This window comes from Eptatretus burgeri, chromosome 8 (genome assembly GCF_056783735.1).
Source record: "Eptatretus burgeri isolate ZD-2024b chromosome 8, Ebu_testis_v1, whole genome shotgun sequence".
NCBI lineage: Eukaryota > Metazoa > Chordata > Myxini > Myxiniformes > Myxinidae > Eptatretus > Eptatretus burgeri.
Window position 1 is genome coordinate 47,993,086 of NC_140968.1, and position 20,853 is coordinate 48,013,938.

Below are 20,853 nucleotides of genomic sequence, written 5' to 3' on the forward strand. Positions count from 1 at the left end.
CCAATTGTCCATCGGCAGCGTCTATTTAAAATAGTCGAGTTTGAGCGTTTTAACACGTTCAGAAGAAACGCTTCAAATTTCCAAACCCCAGCATCAAAAAACAAAGGCGAGTGACAGCAATTTAAATCGTTCATTGTAAACAATGAAAATAGTTGAGTGGTACCGTTTAAAAGTCATTGAGTGTAAAAAAAAAATCCAATTGTTGAGCACAAGCGTCTACTTTCAATAGTGGAGATGCAGCCATTTAAATCGTTGAGTGGCAGCCTATGAACCTACCCGTGGACGCAAGGACGATCCATCATAACCCACACCCTCCCCCTCACACTCACCTACTACTGCCAACATGAACAAACTACCACTAATACTGATACTGTTACTGCTGACATGGACATCCACTCAAAAAGGAACTCGAAAACACTGTTGGGTTCCCCTTTTATGAGCAGCATTTTTATATACCAATTCCCAAAACCGCTGGGAACACGTCTTTATATGGCAGTTGTAAGCTAGAAACACATTCATTTTTTTTTTTGTCGACCGGAAGACGTCATTGGAATACGTCTACATACGTCGATGTGTGTTGGGACTACGTAAATAATTGGTTCAAAGCACGTTGGAAATAAGTTTCGCATAAAAAAGACATTACCGCGACGTGTTTCGACTTATGAGTAGCTTATAAGTAGCCTTTGTGGACGTGTGTAAGCGTCCGCATATCGTGTGTAAAACTTATCCCCATCGCATGCGGAACGTGTGTCATACGCCGAGTACGTCGTAAAATTTTGAACATGTTTAAAATTTCTTGACGTACTCTACTTGCTACGACGTATGATAGCGTACTTTAGCGTTCTACTCACGTATACCAAACTTACTCATACCGTATTTGACGTGGCCCCAACGTTTTAGACACATTTTTCTTAGGTCGGCATATGCTGGCAAGATCGCCAAGGTGTGACCGCGATGTTGTCATTTCCATTTCTACTGCAGTTATGATTCGAATCGTTGTGCGTCAGCCTTTTAATAGGCTACGTCACGACATCGTCAGCGATGCGTGCAACGCGCTATGCCGAAGTTAGACTATCGTTGGGCATAGGTTGTGTAGGCCAACAACAGGTTCAGCATTCGTTGGTATAAGTTATCTATAACACAACGAAACGTTCTGTGTCCATTACTAATATGTTATGAATACGTCCGAATCTTAAAAAAAAAAATCAAAAGTTCAACGTCAGCCAGCGTTTTACATACATTTTAATACGTTGCCATCGCTGGCTAAAACGTCAAGGTGTGACCGGGCCTTTAGCAGCTGCAAATCACTTTTCCATCAAACTCATTTTCGTCTTTGAATAAGCACCTTGGGGCCTTTCAAGCTGTGCTAGCATAAATTAAAGGTCAGGTTATTCTTAGCAGAAGTGATCTGAAAACTTTGAGCAAGATTGTTTTATCCTTTTTGTTGACTTTGTACTTACAGGCAATTGAAGCGGGTCGTTTTGGTTGCCCTTTGTAGCAAATGACTTGCCGTAGCTGTCTGGGCCATTTTTTTGTGTATATGACTTGCCATTAACGGTTGCCCAACTCTCTGGGACAGGAGATTGTTTGTCACACAAGTGGGGGGGGGGATTTTTGAAGGACAAATCTATTTCATAAACTTTATTTATCTTAACTTCAAACATACAAAGTTATTTATCATGTAAAACCTCAGTGATTAAGAGGATCGATGTAGACCTGACCACCTCCGCCCTTCCTCCTCTCCCGTACCTCTCCCCCCCCCTCCACCCACAACAAAAAATGTCATTTTATCGTTCCACATGCTTGCAGTATGAGAACTGATAGATTCCCATATCAAGCCGACAAAGCAACATGGTCACAAATTCACAACTTATTCTTTAGACAAGGGAAACAAACATGTCTTTCAGCAAACAATAATAAAATAAAATGTAACCACAATCTGTTTTTGTAAGAATTTATAAACTTAATTTTTTTTTTTTGGTTTCAAACTAACAACTTAACATTGTAGTGGCCATACTGTAGATTGCATACATCTTTATTTCACAAATCAGACAAATGTGGCTGATTACCTTTGTTATCGATGTTTTTGATTGCTAAGTGTTGGAATCGAATATTAAACAAATCGATAAAGAACACAATTTATATAAACACTTACAGGGGTACTCAAAATGCCAGGGCGGGAAAGGTGTGGGTGTGGAATTAATGCGTTACATGCAGGGAGAGAGGGGCCTTTGTGTCTCGGACTGACTGCTTGAAGATTTTGAGCTGGGAAAGCAACAGAACATAACGTGTTATCACTGCTTTTAACACCTGAGGAAAAGAACTAGCTTGTTCTCTAAATGTCAGGCTTTGATAAATAATTTATTCTTTTGCTGCTGTGTGTGTGTGTGTGTGTGTGTGTGTGTGTGTGTGTGTGTGTGTGTGTGTGTGTGTGTGTGTGTGTGTGTGTGTGTGTGTGTGTGTGTGTGTGTGTGTGTGTGTGTGTGTGTGTGTGTGTGTGTGTGTGTGTGTGTGTGTGTGTGTGTGTGTGTGTGTGTGTGTGTGTGTGTGTGTGAATTAATTTAGCATGGCTGTGTATGATTGCATGCTGTTTTGGTTACATGGTGATCGTTTGTTTATTTATTTATTTATTTTCTCTGCTCAATGCTTTAACTTCCTGCTGATTCTTGTGACTGCACACGTGCGTTTCGGCGACAGTCTGTTTTCTAAGCTGTATCAGAAATGTCAAGCCTTATTACAATTGCTTTTAAGAGGTAGTCTGTAGTCACTAAACGCTTGCAGACCATTTTAATTAAATTCTGGCACTCATCCTGACACAGCAGTTACTTGTGCACAAGGAACTTTCACATGGGAGGAAGACATTTGGTCCACCATCCCTACACCTTATTGACACGTCATTTGTGAAGGGAGGGGGGGGGGGAATTCCCTTTGATATGATTGATTTTGATAAAAAATTATGCTCTGAAAACTGGATAGTTTGCATTATCTGTGGTCAATGTTGTGAATAGGTTGATTAACTGCCATTGGTTATTTGCAGTTCCATTTGAGTCATGTGGTGGACCGAACGTTCATTACAAGGTATTTGACACCAACTTCAAGGTGGATAAAGCTGGCTGGCTGGTGTCAAAGGCCACTATGAAGGTGCCGCATTTGGGCCTGCGTTTGTTTATGGATGTATACCAAACGGCTGGAGAAATGCAGTGGACTGCAGTTATGGAACTGCTGGCTCAAAGGAAGCACAAAAAACATCAGAAGCCTCATTTTAAAAAGGTGCAATATACCTTACTATTCTAAGAGTGGGAGTGGGACTGTCATTGAAATTGGTGGAGAATATATGAATTTTCTTTGTTTTGGTTTTTTGTTTCCATAGGAACATGGAGACGAAGCAAATACCATGGTTTCTAATCACACTGACAAGGTTCTGCACCTGTTCAGACACAGTAGGAGGCAAAGGCGTAGTTGGGTCATCCCACCAATTAATGAACCAGAGCACTCCGTGGGTCCTTTCCCAAAGTATCTGGTCACTGTAAGTATTGCTCGTGCTTGAGATTGTAGAACGTGCAGCAAGCATGTAATTGTACGGTCGTGCTGCTAAAATGTGCTCCTTGAATTGAAGCCATGCATCAAACTATTTGGACCAAACTTATGTTTAGCAGTTGATGAAATTGCAGTGTGCAAGACTGCCATTCGTGGATTGTTTTTTGTTCCCCCCCCACCCCAACTTTCAAATGGCTACTCTTAAAATGTGATGCATTTATAGAAACGTGTATTTTATTGGTCTTGCCTTTGTTAAAGTGCTATGATTACACTTTAGTCATGTTTCTAATCCTGTTGCAGGTTAAATCTGATGAACCTGTCAAGTTGAGGTACAGCATTACTGGTCCTGGAGCTGACCAGAATCCTGAAGGCTTGTTCGTTATTGATGCGATGTCCGGAAAACTCCAAGTTACAGCGGAGCTGGATCGGGAACATTGTGCAGAATACAAGGTAAGGTAATGGAGATTGTTCAGTTTGCACGTGTGAAGGAGTATGTGGATATTCATCATAACTCGTCATTGGGTGGCATGACTGAGGAGGGGTTTGGTGAAATGCACTTTAATGTTTTATTTTTGTTTTTTTTTTCTTCCCCTATCCCACTCCAGCTTCTGGTACATGCAGTAAAGGTTGATGGGGGGACAGCAGAAGATCCAGCAGAGATAATCATCAAGGTGTTGGACATCAATGATCACAGGCCTGAGTTCACACAGGAGATTTTTAAAGGCTTTGTGATTGAAGGATCAACACCAGGTGGGAAGTTTGGATGTTTGTTTATAGTTTTAGGAAGTGTTGTCCAAGCATGCATGCTGGTACCATAACCCCACATGATAGCTTGCAAGCACAAACTTTTGCATTTTTATTTCATATTATTATTATGATTCTTTATTTTTTTTTATTTTTTATTTTTTTTGGAGGGAGTGTGGCCGGGGCAGTTTACTGTCGGGATTTATTCTCTTCTGGGGAAAACAGGCGAAGGGGAAGGTGTGTGTCATACAAAGGTGCCAAAAGCCTTCATGCTGACTCTGTTAATCAATGGGTGGTTGTTTTATTTTATTTTTTACTTTGTAGCTGAACCTGAAGAACATATTAACCTTTGTGTCCATCCAATAGGATGGTGCACTAATCTTTGGGTTGGATTTAATTATTGGCCTGGCTCTAAACTTTCAGAATGAGATTTCTGGCCCTATGCTACTCTATGGAAGCTTTTGCACTGTTCGACCAATTCCATGTCATTGCTGTTTGCTCTTTACAAGACCACTTCTGTCATCTGGTATACTATAATGGTGCACATGAGCAGTTGTGCAATTGTCACCATGCTTAAAGGCACTTGTCTCGTTTGTATTAGTGGTAGTGTTACTGGGTGGTGCACCTGTTTCATGTATGCACATGAGTGTGGTGGAGTTGTTGGCGTCCTTTATCATATCTGCTTTACACCACCCTGTTCTTGCTTCCTTTAACACATGGCCAGAGATGAGTTGTGAACTTGTTATAAAATGCCCACCACATGCCAGAGCTGGAACATTGTTGGCCTGACAGTTTCTGGATCACGGATGGAACCTTGTCCGAGGCAAAGTCTACTCTTTCCAGTTTGTTTCAAAATTGATAGAATCATGCAAAGTGCTGTTTGTTGGTTGGTTGTACTTTTCTATACTTTTGTTAACACTCCTGTTATTAACCTTGAGAGCCTGTCATAGAAAATGGAGTTGTTCCTCACCTCCTCTCATGTTCTAGCCACAGTCTTTAGCACAATTTGCTCTTCCCTTATTCCTTCTATATTTCACGTTATACATTTTCTCATTATTGTACCCCTTTCCCTCTTTCTCCTTTCTATATGCTTACATAGAGGAGTCCCTATTTGCACTTGTTTATTAAGTTGCCAAGCTGGGATCTCCACCTTGTTTACTTGATTTGCTGGAAAGAATGCTTCTCTTGGGTACATACCAGAATTAAATTTCATGATTGTCTCCTTCCAAGGTACAAACATCATGACTGTAACAGCTGAGGACAAAGATGATCCGACGACAAGAAATGCAATGATTCGTTACACGATCTTATCGCAAAAACCCCAAATACCTTCCCCAGTAATGTTCACCATCACCAGCAAAACTGGAATGATCAGCACCATCAAGTCTGGACTAAACAGGGAGGTGAGTTGAAATGTGCTTGTTAAGAATTTCTTTACACTCAAATTAAATTGTGGCATTTTCTTCCAGCGATGAGAATGTACCATGCTTTATATAGAGCGTCTGTTCTGCTGAAGCAACAGAGGGTTTATTGACTCGGGTTACCATCCTGACTCAAACAGAGGAAGTCAGAGCAGGAATTTGTAATTTGTTCAGGGTGCTGGCAATGCTCACCTACTCTTCACGGACACCGTGGGATCTTTAACGTCACCAACTAATGCTGGCAGACGGGACACCCAGGTTAATGTCCATCCAACAGATAGCACCGCCCCCCCCCCCCCTGTAAACCCCCTTAATGAGTAGATTTTGATGTGGTCAATATAACTTTGTTCGGCATCAGATATGAAACTTGTAGCCAAGTTTCATCAAAATTGTGTGTTTGGTTCAAGTGATAATGACTGAAGTGTTTATGGACTGACTCACCTATGGACACTGCTTGATTGCATCAACTCCCCAGAACTATGTTCTAGGTTGGCTTAAAAAAAAAAAAATTCAGATTGGCTTCTCCTTTGGCTATTGTGCCATGGTCATTTTGCTTTTTAACCCAGCAATGGATGCACATAATCTCATATGAGAGGTTAGGGCAATCTCTGTGCATCTTCTCACTCCCAACCCTACCCATATCCCTCTCTCTCACTCTCACCCCTACCCATATCCCTCTCTCTCGCTCCCACCCCTACCCCCCCTCACCCCTCTCTCGCTCTCTCTCTCGCTCTCTTCCACCCCGACTTACTATTCCCGTCAGCTAAATGACCGGCTGTGTTTGCTAGTTTGTAATATTAAAATGGTCCGATGTGGTCTGAGTTCTCTAATCTGTCTGAAGGCTCCGAGGGGTTCAAATAGTGCTCAGGTCTTCAGGTTCATGGGATCAAAAGGGCACATATGGTCTGGAGGGTGAAGGAATCTAAAGGTGTCCAAAGGGTCTTAAAGGTGTAAGGGGTCTTCATGGTCTTTTGTCCCTTCGGGATCTTAAAGGGTCTTCAATGGTCAAAGAGGTCTCGGAAGTCTAAAGTATTGAACGGTGTATGTGTGGTCTGGGTGAAACACGTTCAAATAGTACGTAATTAAGACGTGTGTGTGTATATATATATATATATGCATATATATATAATATATATATATATATATATATATATATATATATATATATATATATATATATATATATATGTGTATATATATATGTGTATATATATATATATATATTACACAACCGGTCAAAAGTTTTAGAACACCCCCATTTTTGCAGTTTTTACTGAAATTTAAGCAGTTCAAGTCCAGTGAATAACCTGAAATGGTACAAAGCAAAGCGGTAAGCTACCAGAGGTTAAAAAAATAGTTTAGGTTGCCAAAAACTGAAAAATAATGTAAATTTCAGAGTTGTTAAAAAAGGCCCTTTTCAGGGAACAAGTGATGAGTTAGCAACTGCAGCTGTTCTGCAGCAATGGAAGTAAATTATGCCTTGAAAGTTGATGCAAACAATTCCGACAGGTGTCCCAACTTTTGTTGATGAGTTACAAACCCGCTGTCTGTATAAAAGCAGTGTTTGAACAGACTGTGTTGCTTCACCCTCTGAAGCATTATTTGGACAATATTGCACTACAGGAAGTAGTATATTGCTATCATAATGGCAAGAAAAAGACAATTAACAAAGGAAGACAGACAGATCATTATAACCCTTAAAAGTGTAGGTCTTTCCTTTAGAGAAATTGCAAAGTCAGCCAAGGTGTCAGTGAGTACAGTTTCCGACACCATCACTAGGCACTTGGAAACTGGAGGAAACTCTGACAGGAAGAGGTCTGGCAGACCCAAAGCCGCAACACAATCAGAAGACATGTTTCTGAGAGTCAACAGCTTACCTGATAGGTGGCTCACAGGACAGCAGCTTCAAGCACAGCTTAACACTGGCCAAAGTAAGGAGGACTCAGTTTCAACTGTGAAGAGAAGACTTCGAGCTGCAGGTTTGACAGGTCGAGTGGCAGTAAGAAAGCCATTGCTAAGATGACAAAATAAGAAAAAGAGGCTTGCCTGGGCCATGAAGCACCGCCAATGAACTATTGTAAACGGGAAGAAAGTCTTATGGACCGATGAATCAAAATTTGAAATCTTCGGTTCATCACGCAGGGTTTTTGTACGCTGTCTAGTCGGCAAAAGGATGGTTCCTCAGTGTGTGACACCAACTGTCAAACATGGAGGAGGAAGCGTGATGATCTGCGGCTCTTTTACTGGATCCAGAGTCGGCGACTTGCACAGAGTGACTGGCACCCTGAACCATAAGGGCGACTACAGCATTTTGCAGTGCCATGCAATACCCTCTGGCCTATGCCTACTCGGTCAGGGTTTCATCCTACAGTAAGATAACGACCCATAACATACCTCCAGGCGATGTCAGAACTACCTTAGAAGAAAAGAACAAGACTGGAGGCTTCAAATCATGGAATGGCTAGCACAGTCTCCAGACTTAAACCCCATCGAGCTGGTTTGGGATGAACTGGACAGAAGGGTGAAAGCAAAGCAACCTACAAGTGCAACACATTTGTGGGAACTTCTGCAACAGTGTTGAAGAACTTTCCGAACAATATTTGATTTCCATTGTAGAAAGAATGCCACGGGTATGTTCGGCATTTTTGTCTGCAAAAGGTGGCTACTTTGACGAGTCAAAAATTTAGATTAAATTTTGTTCAACAAAACGATTCCATGATTTCTTTTTTTATTTATCTGCAATTGTTTGTTTGTTCTATTCTTTAATTTCAGAGTACATTGAAACATTAAACTGCTTAAATTTCAGTAAAAACTGGAAAAATGTGGGCGTTCTAAAACTTTTGATCGGTGGTGTATGTCACACGGCTTGACTGAAAGGTACATTCCAATAGTACGTGATTTATTGACATGTGCGTCGTCTGCAAACAGCGGTCATGCAGTATGTGATTAATAGTCACTCGCCGAAACCCCGTCACAGACGGATTCCGTTCTATGAGCCCAATATGACATCCAGTGGCGGCTCTTGTAAGAGCCGGATCCCAGTCGATGTACTCCATGGCCTTACCTAACTAATGAGTCCTACAAAACGTCCTTGTACATGACATTTTTGGTGTACACTACTCCTTGTGAAGAAGTCTCCTGATTTGTGCACGTGTCTACTTTGACATACAAACACCATGTCAAAACTTCTCGGGTCACAGTACCGAGAAAAAAACGTGACGTGACCGCGAGGAGGAACACAAAATTGGTCCTTCAGTATTAATATATAGATACAATGTTTCTTGTTACATTTTTTTTGTCAAATTCACATTCTGAGGTAGTCAGCATGTGCAGAAGAGGGTTTTACATTGCAGACGCTATTTTCGAGGAGTGGAATTATACCTCTCAGCGGTGACGGTCTGTCGATGACAGATGTAATGACGTCAGCGAATGACTGATGACGTCATGATGTTCTTACGCCTCTCAGCGGTGACGTTATACGTCGCCATGTAAAACGAAAAGTGTTTATTCTGCTTCAGAGTTGAAGTTTGACTATTGCCACTATGTGCGATGCACTCTTACAGGTACGAAGTTTCTTTCAGTCCAGGTCACAGTACCGAGAAAAACGTGACGCGACCGCGAGGAGGAGCACAAAATTGGTCCTTCAGTATTAATATATAGATAGTTAGTTACATGGCTTAAGCACTTTATGGAGTGATGGCTTTACAGACTGCTCTTCAATATATGTATATATATATATATATATATATATATATATATATATATATATATATATATATATATATATATATATATATATATATATATATATATATATATATATATATATATATATATATGTGTATGTATATTGTTGCGAATTCACGCCGGCTGGCGTGCGAACGGCCACGTAACTCGAATCGCAGCACGTCGCCTACCGGACGGACAATTCAGTCGTGACCCTCTCGGAACGATGCCGGGGGTTTAACCTCACCACGATCGTGCCAATTGCCCACCCGCGCAGGATAGGGTTGCTCGCCAAATTCGATCTACCTAAGTACCTGTGCGAATGGTCGACCGGGCGATCGTACCACGCCACAGGCCGACTCCGGACACGAACCGCTTAAGCGGTCCGTTCCATGCTATAGTGATAACCGAGCGGTGTTATCGTCGGCCTTGACGGTTCCGATTAATTACCGGGATGTTGCACCCACCACGAACCCCTTAAGTGAAGCAGGATGGAGAATCAATGGAGAAAAGACTAAGCGAAACGGGCACAGTTCAACAAGCAAGTATTTTATTACGCGACACACGGAAAGCACGTATATACAGCCATACAAAAATGCACAAAAGCAAATGTAAGAAAAGCAGTTAAAACCGACTATACGCGTACACACGGCAACACTTACACAGTTTTACTTCACAGACGGCACCAACACACGTTTACACAAAAGCAAAAAAAAGGAAGCCACCCTGAAAGATAAGGAGGAGGTCTTACCCGCGTCCTCGTGACCCGTTGGCGGGCAAGCCGCAAAGTGTCCGCGACGCTGTGCCCAGACTCCGTGCCCCTGGCGTGCTCATTGGCACCACATTTGGGGTGAGGGAGGAACGGGGCCCCCTTTGCACTCTCAGCGCGGGGGAAGGGGAAATTGTTGATGCCCTGGGGGAGGGGAGTGGCTGGCTGGCTTGGGTCCCGCGACGAGACGAGCAATTTCCCCCACACCACAACCTCGTCGCCGTCCTCCTTGCCTCAGACCTGAGCTCCCTTGTTCTGACCCGCCGCCTGCAGCTCCACCGCGCGCACTCCCCTTCTTCCAGCTCAACTCTCAACTCCGCTCCACGCTTCTCGCTTCTCTCACAACCAACTCCCCAGTTCCACACTCTCCTCGCGAGTCGCCTTGCGCTAGTCTCTTTATAGGTCTCAGGAGGAGCCGATATGCAAATTTGTCTGTCTAAAACCAATTTCCTTAAGTGGCATCTCTATTTAAACTTCGGGGGAAGCCACGCCCTCGGAACGCCTGGTCGAACTGGATTTACTCAACCAGCAGTGGTACATTCACACTACCAACTACCGCTTTGCTACCTACCTTTCCAGCTCCTTGCAGTCGAGCGGGGCCTGCCCAGGACATCCTGGCTATGATAGACCGATTATCGGGGATGAAGCCCTGCTTGTACTCAGACCCGGACCATGCTGCACCAATGTAAGAAGGGACAGAAACGGACTGGGAACATTTCTAATAAATTTATTAACAGTAAAATAAAGACACAGGCAAGACTTAATGTGAATATGCAAGCAGGGAAATATTTACAATAAGCAAAAAACACTTAAACAATTCTTGTAGACTGGTCCATGCACATGCACACGCACACGCACACATACAAAAGAAACCCCATAGTCTTTATTTAACCATCGCAGCCGTGAAGAGAGACAATCTGGAGATCAGAGTTCGTGGGTACCTGGTCGTTGAATAAAAAGGAGTACTCTGTGATACGGCACCTGCCAACAGCTCGTCGGTTTGGTCCCAGTCGCACGTGTGGGACTCGTGGCTCGTGGCGGCGCTTGCGTGGCGAATAGTCGGGGTCAAAACAGCCCAGAACTCCCCGCAACAGCCACCGCGAAACAGGACCGACCACCTTCAGCCTCCGCGAACCAACGACCGTGAAAAAAACTGACTGCTCGTGACCACTGCTCATAACCACACACGAACTCTCGTCCACAGAACTCCTCCTTTTTACTTCAGACGCGCCCTCCCTTAAATACCAACAAAAGAGCCTTTGTATTGGGCGGAGCTCCGTGGAGCACACCTCACTGTCTGCCTTCGATTGGACAGGGATCCCATGGGCCCGCCCCTTTCTGGGCGGGATTCCGGCCTTTTTGGGAGAAATCCGCCCATCCCTCCACACGTGGTCAAACTTGCAGCGTTGTACTGTTGCTCGTCAACGGCCTCTCCCGGAAAACTCAAGTCAGTCCTCCACGTGGGCCCACACTCGACGAGTCACAGTATCAACGTTGCAAAGGTACGATGGTGGTGCAGCCGGTTGCCGGTGGATCATGACAGGCTGCGGGTCATGCAGATGGCTTATTGGTTGTTAGATGTAAAGATTTAATAACCTAACTAAAAGAAGTTGCCACGCACATTTTTGATTCTCCCACAAGACAAAAAGAAAGGGATCTGACTTCACATGTACTTAACGGGATAACTGACTTTTGGGACACCTGTATGCTGAATGCAAATGGTTTCCAGATCCATAAATATCTTTATCTATATCTATATCTATACATTACTAAAACTCTCATTGTGTGTGTGTGTGTGTGTGTTCCCAAAATGCAGCCAAAATGGTACACGATAGTGCAAAAATCAAGGCGACCTTCCTCACCATTCACCTGCGGTGTGCAGTATAAAGTTTCGTTCAAATCTGGCAACGAATTTTTTTTTATTAAAAAATCAATTCCTGATTCAGTGAAGTACTCTTCAGGTGAATTTGATCAATGCAAACAACCTCAGCGGTATAGTTCACTGGAGCTATCTTTGTTTTGTTTTTTTCTTGAAATTTTTTTCATCAACCGCTGCCAACGGGAACCCAACGGGTTCACAGGTCGTCTCGTGTATTACTAAAACTGTCATCCTGTATGTGTGTGTTCCCCAAATACAGCCAAAACGGTACACGATAGCACAAAAATTTTACGGCCACCTTACTCGCCATTCGTCTGCGGTGTGCAATATCAAGTTTTGTTAAAATCGGGCAACGAAAAACATTATTAAAAAAATCAATTCCCGATTCAGTCGAGTACTCCTTTGGGAGAATTTGATCAATGCAAAAAAACCTCAGCGTTATTGTTCGCTGGAGCTATCTTTTTTTTTTTTTCTTGAAATGATTTATTTAAAATTCTCAAACATTTAGTATAGACAAAACGATTTATTTTTAAGCATAAAATATACATCGCCATTTTGATCTGATACTTCCATGTTCAGTAATAAAATTGTTTTGGAAGATTACGCACAATAATTTCTTCGACTTTTTTTTTCTCCTTTTTTTTTTTTTTTTCACATTGACGCGCAATATCAAGTTTCGTTCAAATCGGGCAATGAAAAAAAATTCGTTAAAAATCAATTTCCGATTCAGTCAAATCCTCTTTGAGATTACTTGATCAATGCAAACAACCTCAGTGGTATAGTTCGCTAGAGCTATCTTTTTTTCTTTTTTTCTTTTTTCTTTATCCACCCCTGTCGCAACGGGAACCCAACTGGTTCACGGGTCATCTCGTTTATTACTAAAACTCTCGTATGTATGTTTGTTCCCGAAATACAGCCAAAACGGTACACAGCGCAAAAAATTGAGGGCCACATTACTCGCCATTCGCCTTCAGTGTGCAGTATCAAGTTTTGTTAAAATCGGGCAACGAAAAACATTATTAAAAAAATCAATTCCCGATTCAGTCGAGTACTCCTTTGGGAGAATTTGATCAATGCAAAAAAAGCTCAGCGTTATTGTTCGCTGGAGCTATCTTTTTTTTTTTCTTGAAATGATTTAAAAAATCTCAAAGATTTAGTATAGACAAAACGATTTATTTTTAAGCATAAAATATACATCGCCATTTTGATTTGACACTTCCATGTTCAGTAATAAAATTGTTTTGGAAGATTGCGCACAATAATTTCTTCGACTTTCTTTTCTCCGTTTTTTTTTTTTTTCACATTGACGCGCAATATCAAGTTTCGTTCAAATCGGGCAATGCAAAAAAAATTCCTTAAAAATCAATTTCCGATTCAGTCAAATCCTCTATGAGATTACTTGATCAATGCAAACAACCTCAGCGGTATAGTTTGCTGGAGCTATCTTTCTTTCTTTTTTTTTTCTTTTTTTTTCTTCATCCACCGCTGTCGCAACGGGAACCCAACAGGTTCATGGGTCATCTCGTTTATTACTAAAACTCTCGTATGTATGTTTGTTCCCGAAATACAGCCAAAACGGTACACAATAGCGCAAAAATTTGAGGGCCACATTACTCACCATTCACCTACAGTGTGCAGTATAAAGTTTCGTCCAAATCGGGCAATGAAAAAAATTATTTAAAAATCGATTCAGTTAAGTACTCCGGGAGAATTTGATTAATGCAAACGACCTCAGCGGTATAGTTCGCTGGAGCTATCTGGTTTTTTTTTTTGTTTGTTTTTTTAAAAATTATTTTTTATCAACCGCTGTCAACAGGAACCCAACGGGTTCACGGGTCGTCTCGTGTATGTATATATATATATATATATATATATATATATATATATATATATATATATATATATATATATATATATATATATATATATATATATATATATATATATATATATATATATATATATATATATATATATATATATATATATATATATATATATATATATATATATATATATATATATATATATATATATATATACATATATATATATATATATATATATATACATATATACATATATATATATATATATATATATATATATATATATATATATATATATATATATATATATATATATATATACATATATACATATATATATATATATATATATATATATATATATACATATACATATATATACATACATATATATATACATACATATATATATACATGCATACAGGGTGTCCCAAAAAATGTACTCACTCTTTAAATGATAATAAATGCATTATTTATTGACTTAGAAACAAGATTAATGGATAAATGCATGTTTACAAATGTTCAAACTGATGACCATCACATTCCAAACACAGCCAATAATGTGGACCGATGGATTCAACAGCATTGCAAATCATGTCATTTGGAACTGCAAGACATTGTCTTTCAATTTCCTCTTTCAGCTCATCGACTGTTGCTGGTTTTGAGCCGTAAACCTTATCTTTGAGATATCCCCATAAAAAGAAGTCCATTGGAGTGAGGTCTGGGGAACGCGCAGGGAATTCAACACTACCTCTTCGCCCAATCCATCTGTTCGGAAAAGTTGCTTCGAGATAGGCCCTTACATCATGGTGGTAGTGGGGAGGTGATTCCTCTTGCTGAAAGTAAATCTCTTCGACATGTGGACTGACAGATTCCTGCAGCAAGTTTAAGTAAATATCCCCAGTGACAGTTTGGTCAAAAAAGAATGGCCTGAGGATGCCCAATGCTGATATCCCACACCACACTGTAACCCCTGGTAAGTTTAAATGGTGTTCCATAGTAACATGCGGATTTTCAGGAGCCCAGTACGTGCAATTGCGTCGGTTAATTGAGCCATTTTACTTGAAGCTGGCCTCATCGCTCCAAACAATTTTGGATGGAAATGCTGCATCTTCTTCGCATTTGCCCAGGTACCACTCACAAAATTCAGCTCTCCGGTCAGGATCGTCTTCATTTAGAGTGTGGATTAATGTTGGAATGTAACTTTTCCAATTAATTCGCTTCAAAATGCGATGGGCACTTGATTTTGGGATTCCTGTCTCAAGAGCCATTTGTCGTACAGATTTCCATGGGGATCGGTGGAGGGTTTCCAGCAATTGATTTTCCTTTGCGGGGGTGGTTGATGGCTGTGGTCTTCCTGAACGCTCCTTATGGACGTCATGCACAGTTCCATCTGTTTCAAACTTATCTCGGATGCAAGCAATGGTGCGTCGCGTTGGTGGATCTTTGTGAAAATGCCTTCTAAATTGTCTTTGCACTTCCATGATGTTTTCGTGCTTCCAGTAACACTTTATGATAAATTTTCTTTCTTCAACACCTAGTCGTACTTCTGCCATTATTAGGGTCAATTTGATCTGAAAAAAATGAAAAATTCAATGAGTTATGAGGAGCCAAAATGCGAGTACATTTTTTTTGGGACACCCTGTATATATCCAGGTCTCTTGAGACTGCTGTCCCATGTGTTAGCATTTCTGACTTGATTCTCTGTCTACACTTATGATCAGTCTTCCCTGGATAACTTGTACAATTTTGCCCATGATGCCACTCTTGCAGAACAGTTTAATATACTTGAGAGGCAGGCTGTTGTCATATTCATCTCTCATTTGGAGATGCAATAAGCTGTTGGTCAGCTGCCTGGAACATATCTTTCAACTCTGGAAACCCAAAGTCATTTTCTCTGGCCAACCTGCATAAAGTGCGATCCCTGGAGCTCATTGGCCTTGATTTGTTATAACTTAGCTTTGTTTGGACCCCATTACTGAGCTGGTACTAAGGCCAGATGATTCCTCGGTAATCTCTGTAGTGTGAAGTTTATTTTAAGCCACTCCATCTCATTGCTGTGTATACCTTAAACCACCATATCATCGAGTATGGTTCCCTTCTCTGGGTTGATGCAGCTGTTTCGCATCTTGCTCTACAAGTGATATAATCCAAGGCTATTTGTTTTTGTCATGTCCTGGCAGTCAATTGTACCATCCCAAGCTCTGCTTTTCACCCACAACAGGCAGGTTGTAGACTGTGTTGTATGATGTCACTTCTGCCCTCATTCTCGTCTTGTCCATGTGTCCTGTCACCTGTCATCCTCCTCAGGTTGCATACATTATTTCAGAAGCCCACACCTTTAGTTTACAATTCTCAGCTGCACACTCATATACTTCTCTATCTGTGAACAGACGTTCTCATGCTCCTCCCTCCAGTCTTTCAATTTTGCTGCTTGTTGTCATCCAATGCTTTCTCCCACACTTGCCCTTCTTTCTTCTACTTGCAATGACCTCTCCACACACCTTTTTCCTTTCTCACACATCTAATCGTGTGCAGTCTATGTCAATGTTCCTCTTTGATCCATTGTTGTTTGCTTTTAATTTTAGCATATAAATCTGGGCATTATTTATTTTGGAAAACGATAAACTCGATAATTTTTTTGATCGAGTATTGCTTGCAGGCACTCCTGCCCTTTGGGCCCAACGGGCGGGAGTACCCTTCTCAATATATCGGAGCTTGGGCTGGAGTAAGGCTGAAGTATGTGGTGGCCAGTATTGGGGTTGGAACCTGTGGTAGAACCGGGTTTGAGCCCTCTTTGTAAGCCCGATAACTGTTAAATGTCGATTTTGAAGTTTTGGCAACGTCCCCATTTGCTCTGTTGTATTAAGTTTTGATGAATAGAAAATATTAAATAGCGCATGTGGTTCATGTGCCATTTAATCTTTCCATTGGTCAGCAAAACTTGTTTGTAATATTGGTCTTTATGTTTGTGATTTCAAGTCACAGTACTAAATCCAGCATAATTGTAACTGCTCAGTTTAGATATTGTTGATGTTGGAGCATGCCTGTTATCTTTATTTATTTGGCAGCAAACTCTCAAGTATATATTGACTGTGGAGGCCCGAGATATGCTTGGAGAGAGCCACGGTCTTGCTACCACTGCAACTGCAATCATTGAAGTAACAGATGTCAATGACAATCTCCCAGAATTCACGACATCAAATGTGAGTGAAGTGCTGTTGAAATGTCATGAAACACAATTTATTTATTTATGAAACCCCAAGTTTGTACTCTTCTTTGCTTGCATAATTATGCACAACATCATAATGATGTGCCCTTACAGTATTACGGTGCAGTGAATGAGAATGTTGTCGGGGTGGTGGTGGCAAATGTGAGCGTCACTGACTCAGATGAACGCGATTCCCCAGCCTGGCAAGCTACATACACAGTTATTGCTGGCGACCCTGAGAACAGCTTCCTCATCAAGACAAATCCCACCAACAATGATGGCATGGTTACTGTTGTAAAGGTATGTTGTGCATTGTTGGGAGAGCTTGAGTTTCTCTTGGTGAGTGTATCATTTGAACTTTTGCTTGCAGCTGTAGTTGAGTTGACAAAAAGCAAAGAAGAAAAAAGTGACTTGCTGTTTAATCAAATTTTGTTAATTTTTGTAAATATTATTATCATTTTTAGTTAAAACGAAGCTGTTGAAGTTCAATTCTGTTCCTGACTAATTTGTTTTTTGCGATCAAATCCAACATTGGCTACTTTTTGCTCCCCATCCTCGTTTTCTGCTCCTGTCCTGCAGCCAGTTGACTTTGAGGCTGGAAACAAATTGGAGCTGGTTATCCAAGCAAAGAATATGATCCCACTGTTTCAAGGTGGTGTGCAGGACTCGTCGACTGCCACCGTTATCATCACAGTCAATGATGTTAATGAACCCCCTATATTTGATCCATCTCCACGTTCGGTTACTGTGTCGGAAGACATCGCCATCAACACAGAAATACTCTCAATGACAGCGCAAGATCCTGATAAAGCAATGCTGCAAAAAATCAGGTGGGTCATTGAAGTTTGCTCATGTGTTTTTCAAAATGATGAAAATTACAAGCACAACTTGCTGGAATCTTTGCCTGAGACCTCTTTTAAGGACAAAATCCTTCGTGGTTGAAGTGTATTAACCATTTATTTTGAGTCTCCATGCATGGAAATGTTGTCTATCTGCAATGGTATTTTATTTTATCTTTTGGTTTTTTTTGTGTGTTTGCTGGATTTTCTTCTTTTGTCCTCTGAAGGTATGCAATGCGGGATGACCCCTTGCAGTGGCTTTCCATTGACCCAGAAACGGGTGTTGTGAAGACCCAGGCACCGCTAGACCGAGAGCATGAACGTGTGATTGAAAATGTTTACAAGGCCACAGTGCTAGCAATAGACAACGGTGAGATTGCTCTCATCAGTTGAGGTCGAATTTTGAACCTCACAAAGCAGGACTTGTGCCAGTGTTATTCGCATATTCTTTATCATGGGCTCTCAACCCACACAGGTAATCCTGTTGCCACTGGTACGGGAACACTTCTGCTCAAACTGAACGATGTGAATGACAACAACCCTGTGGTGTCTCCTGAAGCGGCAGATGTCTGTGAGGGGACTCTAGCCAACATAAACATCTCAGCCACTGATAAAGACCTTCCCCCAAACACGGGCCCTTTCATTTTCAAGCTCTACAATCATCCTGGCGTGAACGAGAACTGGACTCTTTCTGCCAAATCTGGTAAGTAATATTCACTGTCCTTTAATTACTCCTGTGAGCATTTTTTTTTCTCCCCACTCCACAAGAATGAGGCTTGTTGGAAAGGGCAAGTTAAGATTAACAGTGGGTGTTGTGGGGAAACAATTGTGCACAACCGGCAAGGGAAAAAGAGAAAATGGGAAGAAATGCTGAAATCTACATGTAAAAGAAGGATTAATGGTGGTAATAAAGGTGATGTGTCAAGAAATGGGATTACAAAAACTAGAGGTCCATTATCTGCCCAAATCCCTGGAGGGAAGAGTGAGAAGCCACAGCTTCAGGAAGGTATTTCCATCGACTGGAGAAGCGAGGCACAAAGTGGTGTGCAGACATCCTGGATTTTGAACGTTTAAACAAGAGCGTTACAAGAAGAACAGGTGCATCCTGGAGTTGTTGGGGAGTGCCGGAGGACAGAGAACAGAGTGGGTACTATTGGGGAAGTGGTAAAGAACAGACCACTAACCTTCCTGTGATGTGGAAGTAACTCAGTGATTCGGCTTTGTCGAAGCACAATGTCTGGCCCTCCCCAGCTCTCAACATTTCAATAATGTTGAGAATTTTACATGCCGCAGCATCCAGGAGAGAGAATTGTGATGCTGGAGCACCAGTCCATTCTCTATTGAGCTACAGACAAAAGCCTTGTAGATTGTGAGTAGCACAGATTTTCCAAGGAAGGACTTGGATCAACAGAGGAAGCTCAGGCTGCAACAGATTTTGTTGGCCAGCTTTGCTTTGTACTTGGCCCAGCAGAGCTCATGGCTGATTGTGATGCCTCGAAGTTCAAGTGACAACCTATTCCAGTGACTGACCATGGAAGTGGACAGGTGGGTTTGTTTGCTACTTCTGGAGCAACAAGGCTGAAGTAAAACAATTTGATTATTTTTTTTTGTCAAAATTTAGCAAGTTGGTTAATGCATAATCCTGCAATGCAAATGCATAATTTCAAAGTTAGTTTATTCTCTCCTTGCACATGCCTTGTCGAGATTTATTTTGATGCCACTCAATCCATAGTTTAAAATCAAATGCAACCAGAATTGCATGCATGTAGCACTCGCAGAGTGCTCCATTGCCGTGCTTTCTCTTATTGAGTACGGCTAAGAAGCTGTGTCTGCAGGGGTGCTTTATTGGGAGTCCTTCCAATCCACCATGTATTCGTTTACATGAGAGCTCAATGTCAAAAAGCTGAATCTACACTTGTACGGATAGCACTCCATTACTTGGAAGGAAACTGAAGCAAGATCTTGGGTCCATCTTTGCATTGTTGTCATGTTTTGCAACTATTTAATTTGCTAACTCTGGCCATACTTTCACAAGAGAACAAGATAGTGCTTTGAATATAAAAATTTTGGTGTGATCTGTTCCTTTTTAATCATTACCTCCTCCACTTAAGGTGTACAGAGGTTGTTTTCATGTCTGTCTGTTTCTGTGAGCAGGATAAAAACTTTATGGATGGCTTGTAATGAAACTTGGTGCAAAGGTTGGGTGTGACTTGGATGAATTGATTTCATTTTGGTGAAGATCTGCAGATGCGGATTATTAAAATTTTTAAAAAGTGATTCTTCACCATTAAGAGATGGGGCCAAAAACTATACAATAGCATTTTTCATAACATTACGGATGAATTCAGATGAAACTTGGTTGATGAGTTGGATAGGTGATGAGAACAAGCTGATTAAATTTTGGTAAATGTATGGATGTTGATCCGGCTTATCGGTGGGATACAAAAAGTAAACTTCAGCTTGGTGGAGGTACTTGTTCTATGGAATGCCATTCGAGGTACCTCTGCCACCGAAGGTGGAAGGAAGTTGTATTTTCACCTGTGTGTGTTTTTGTTATTTGTGAAAATCGAAGATTTTTCAAATATATATATATATATATATATATATATATATATATATATATATATATATATATATATATATATATATAAAAATTGTGTATAATGTCAAGGCTCATATAAGAGCTAACATGCAGGAGATGAGAGGGAAGCACAAATCAGTGGGGAATAGACACGAGAAATGGCAGGCAGGGTACATGAGGCAAACAAGATGGACACTACAGGGACTTCAGGAAACGAAGCAGGGAATTTTAAGTAGATGGGTTTGGAGTGATTCCCAGGGGAAGAAAAGATCATTGTTTTTGATGGGGAAAGATAAGAGATGGTGGTGAACAGCTGT

The 20,853-nt window shown here is 41.2% G+C and overlaps 1 protein-coding gene across 1 annotated transcript in view; it reads left to right on the forward strand.

Moving 5' to 3' along the window:
- The window catches only part of LOC147021686 (cadherin-2-like), a 42,536-nt gene that overhangs the window by 12,674 nt on the left and 9,009 nt on the right, over positions 1-20,853 (forward strand). The window contains exons 3-12 of the mRNA XM_085891926.1: positions 3,038-3,270; positions 3,371-3,526; positions 3,838-3,987; positions 4,143-4,287; positions 5,512-5,684; positions 16,977-17,111; positions 17,231-17,416; positions 17,696-17,946; positions 18,183-18,325; positions 18,431-18,658. Coding sequence (XP_085748052.1) covers positions 3,038-3,270; positions 3,371-3,526; positions 3,838-3,987; positions 4,143-4,287; positions 5,512-5,684; positions 16,977-17,111; positions 17,231-17,416; positions 17,696-17,946; positions 18,183-18,325; positions 18,431-18,658 — 1,800 coding nt within the window. The remainder of the gene's footprint in view (positions 1-3,037; positions 3,271-3,370; positions 3,527-3,837; positions 3,988-4,142; positions 4,288-5,511; positions 5,685-16,976; positions 17,112-17,230; positions 17,417-17,695; positions 17,947-18,182; positions 18,326-18,430; positions 18,659-20,853) is intronic.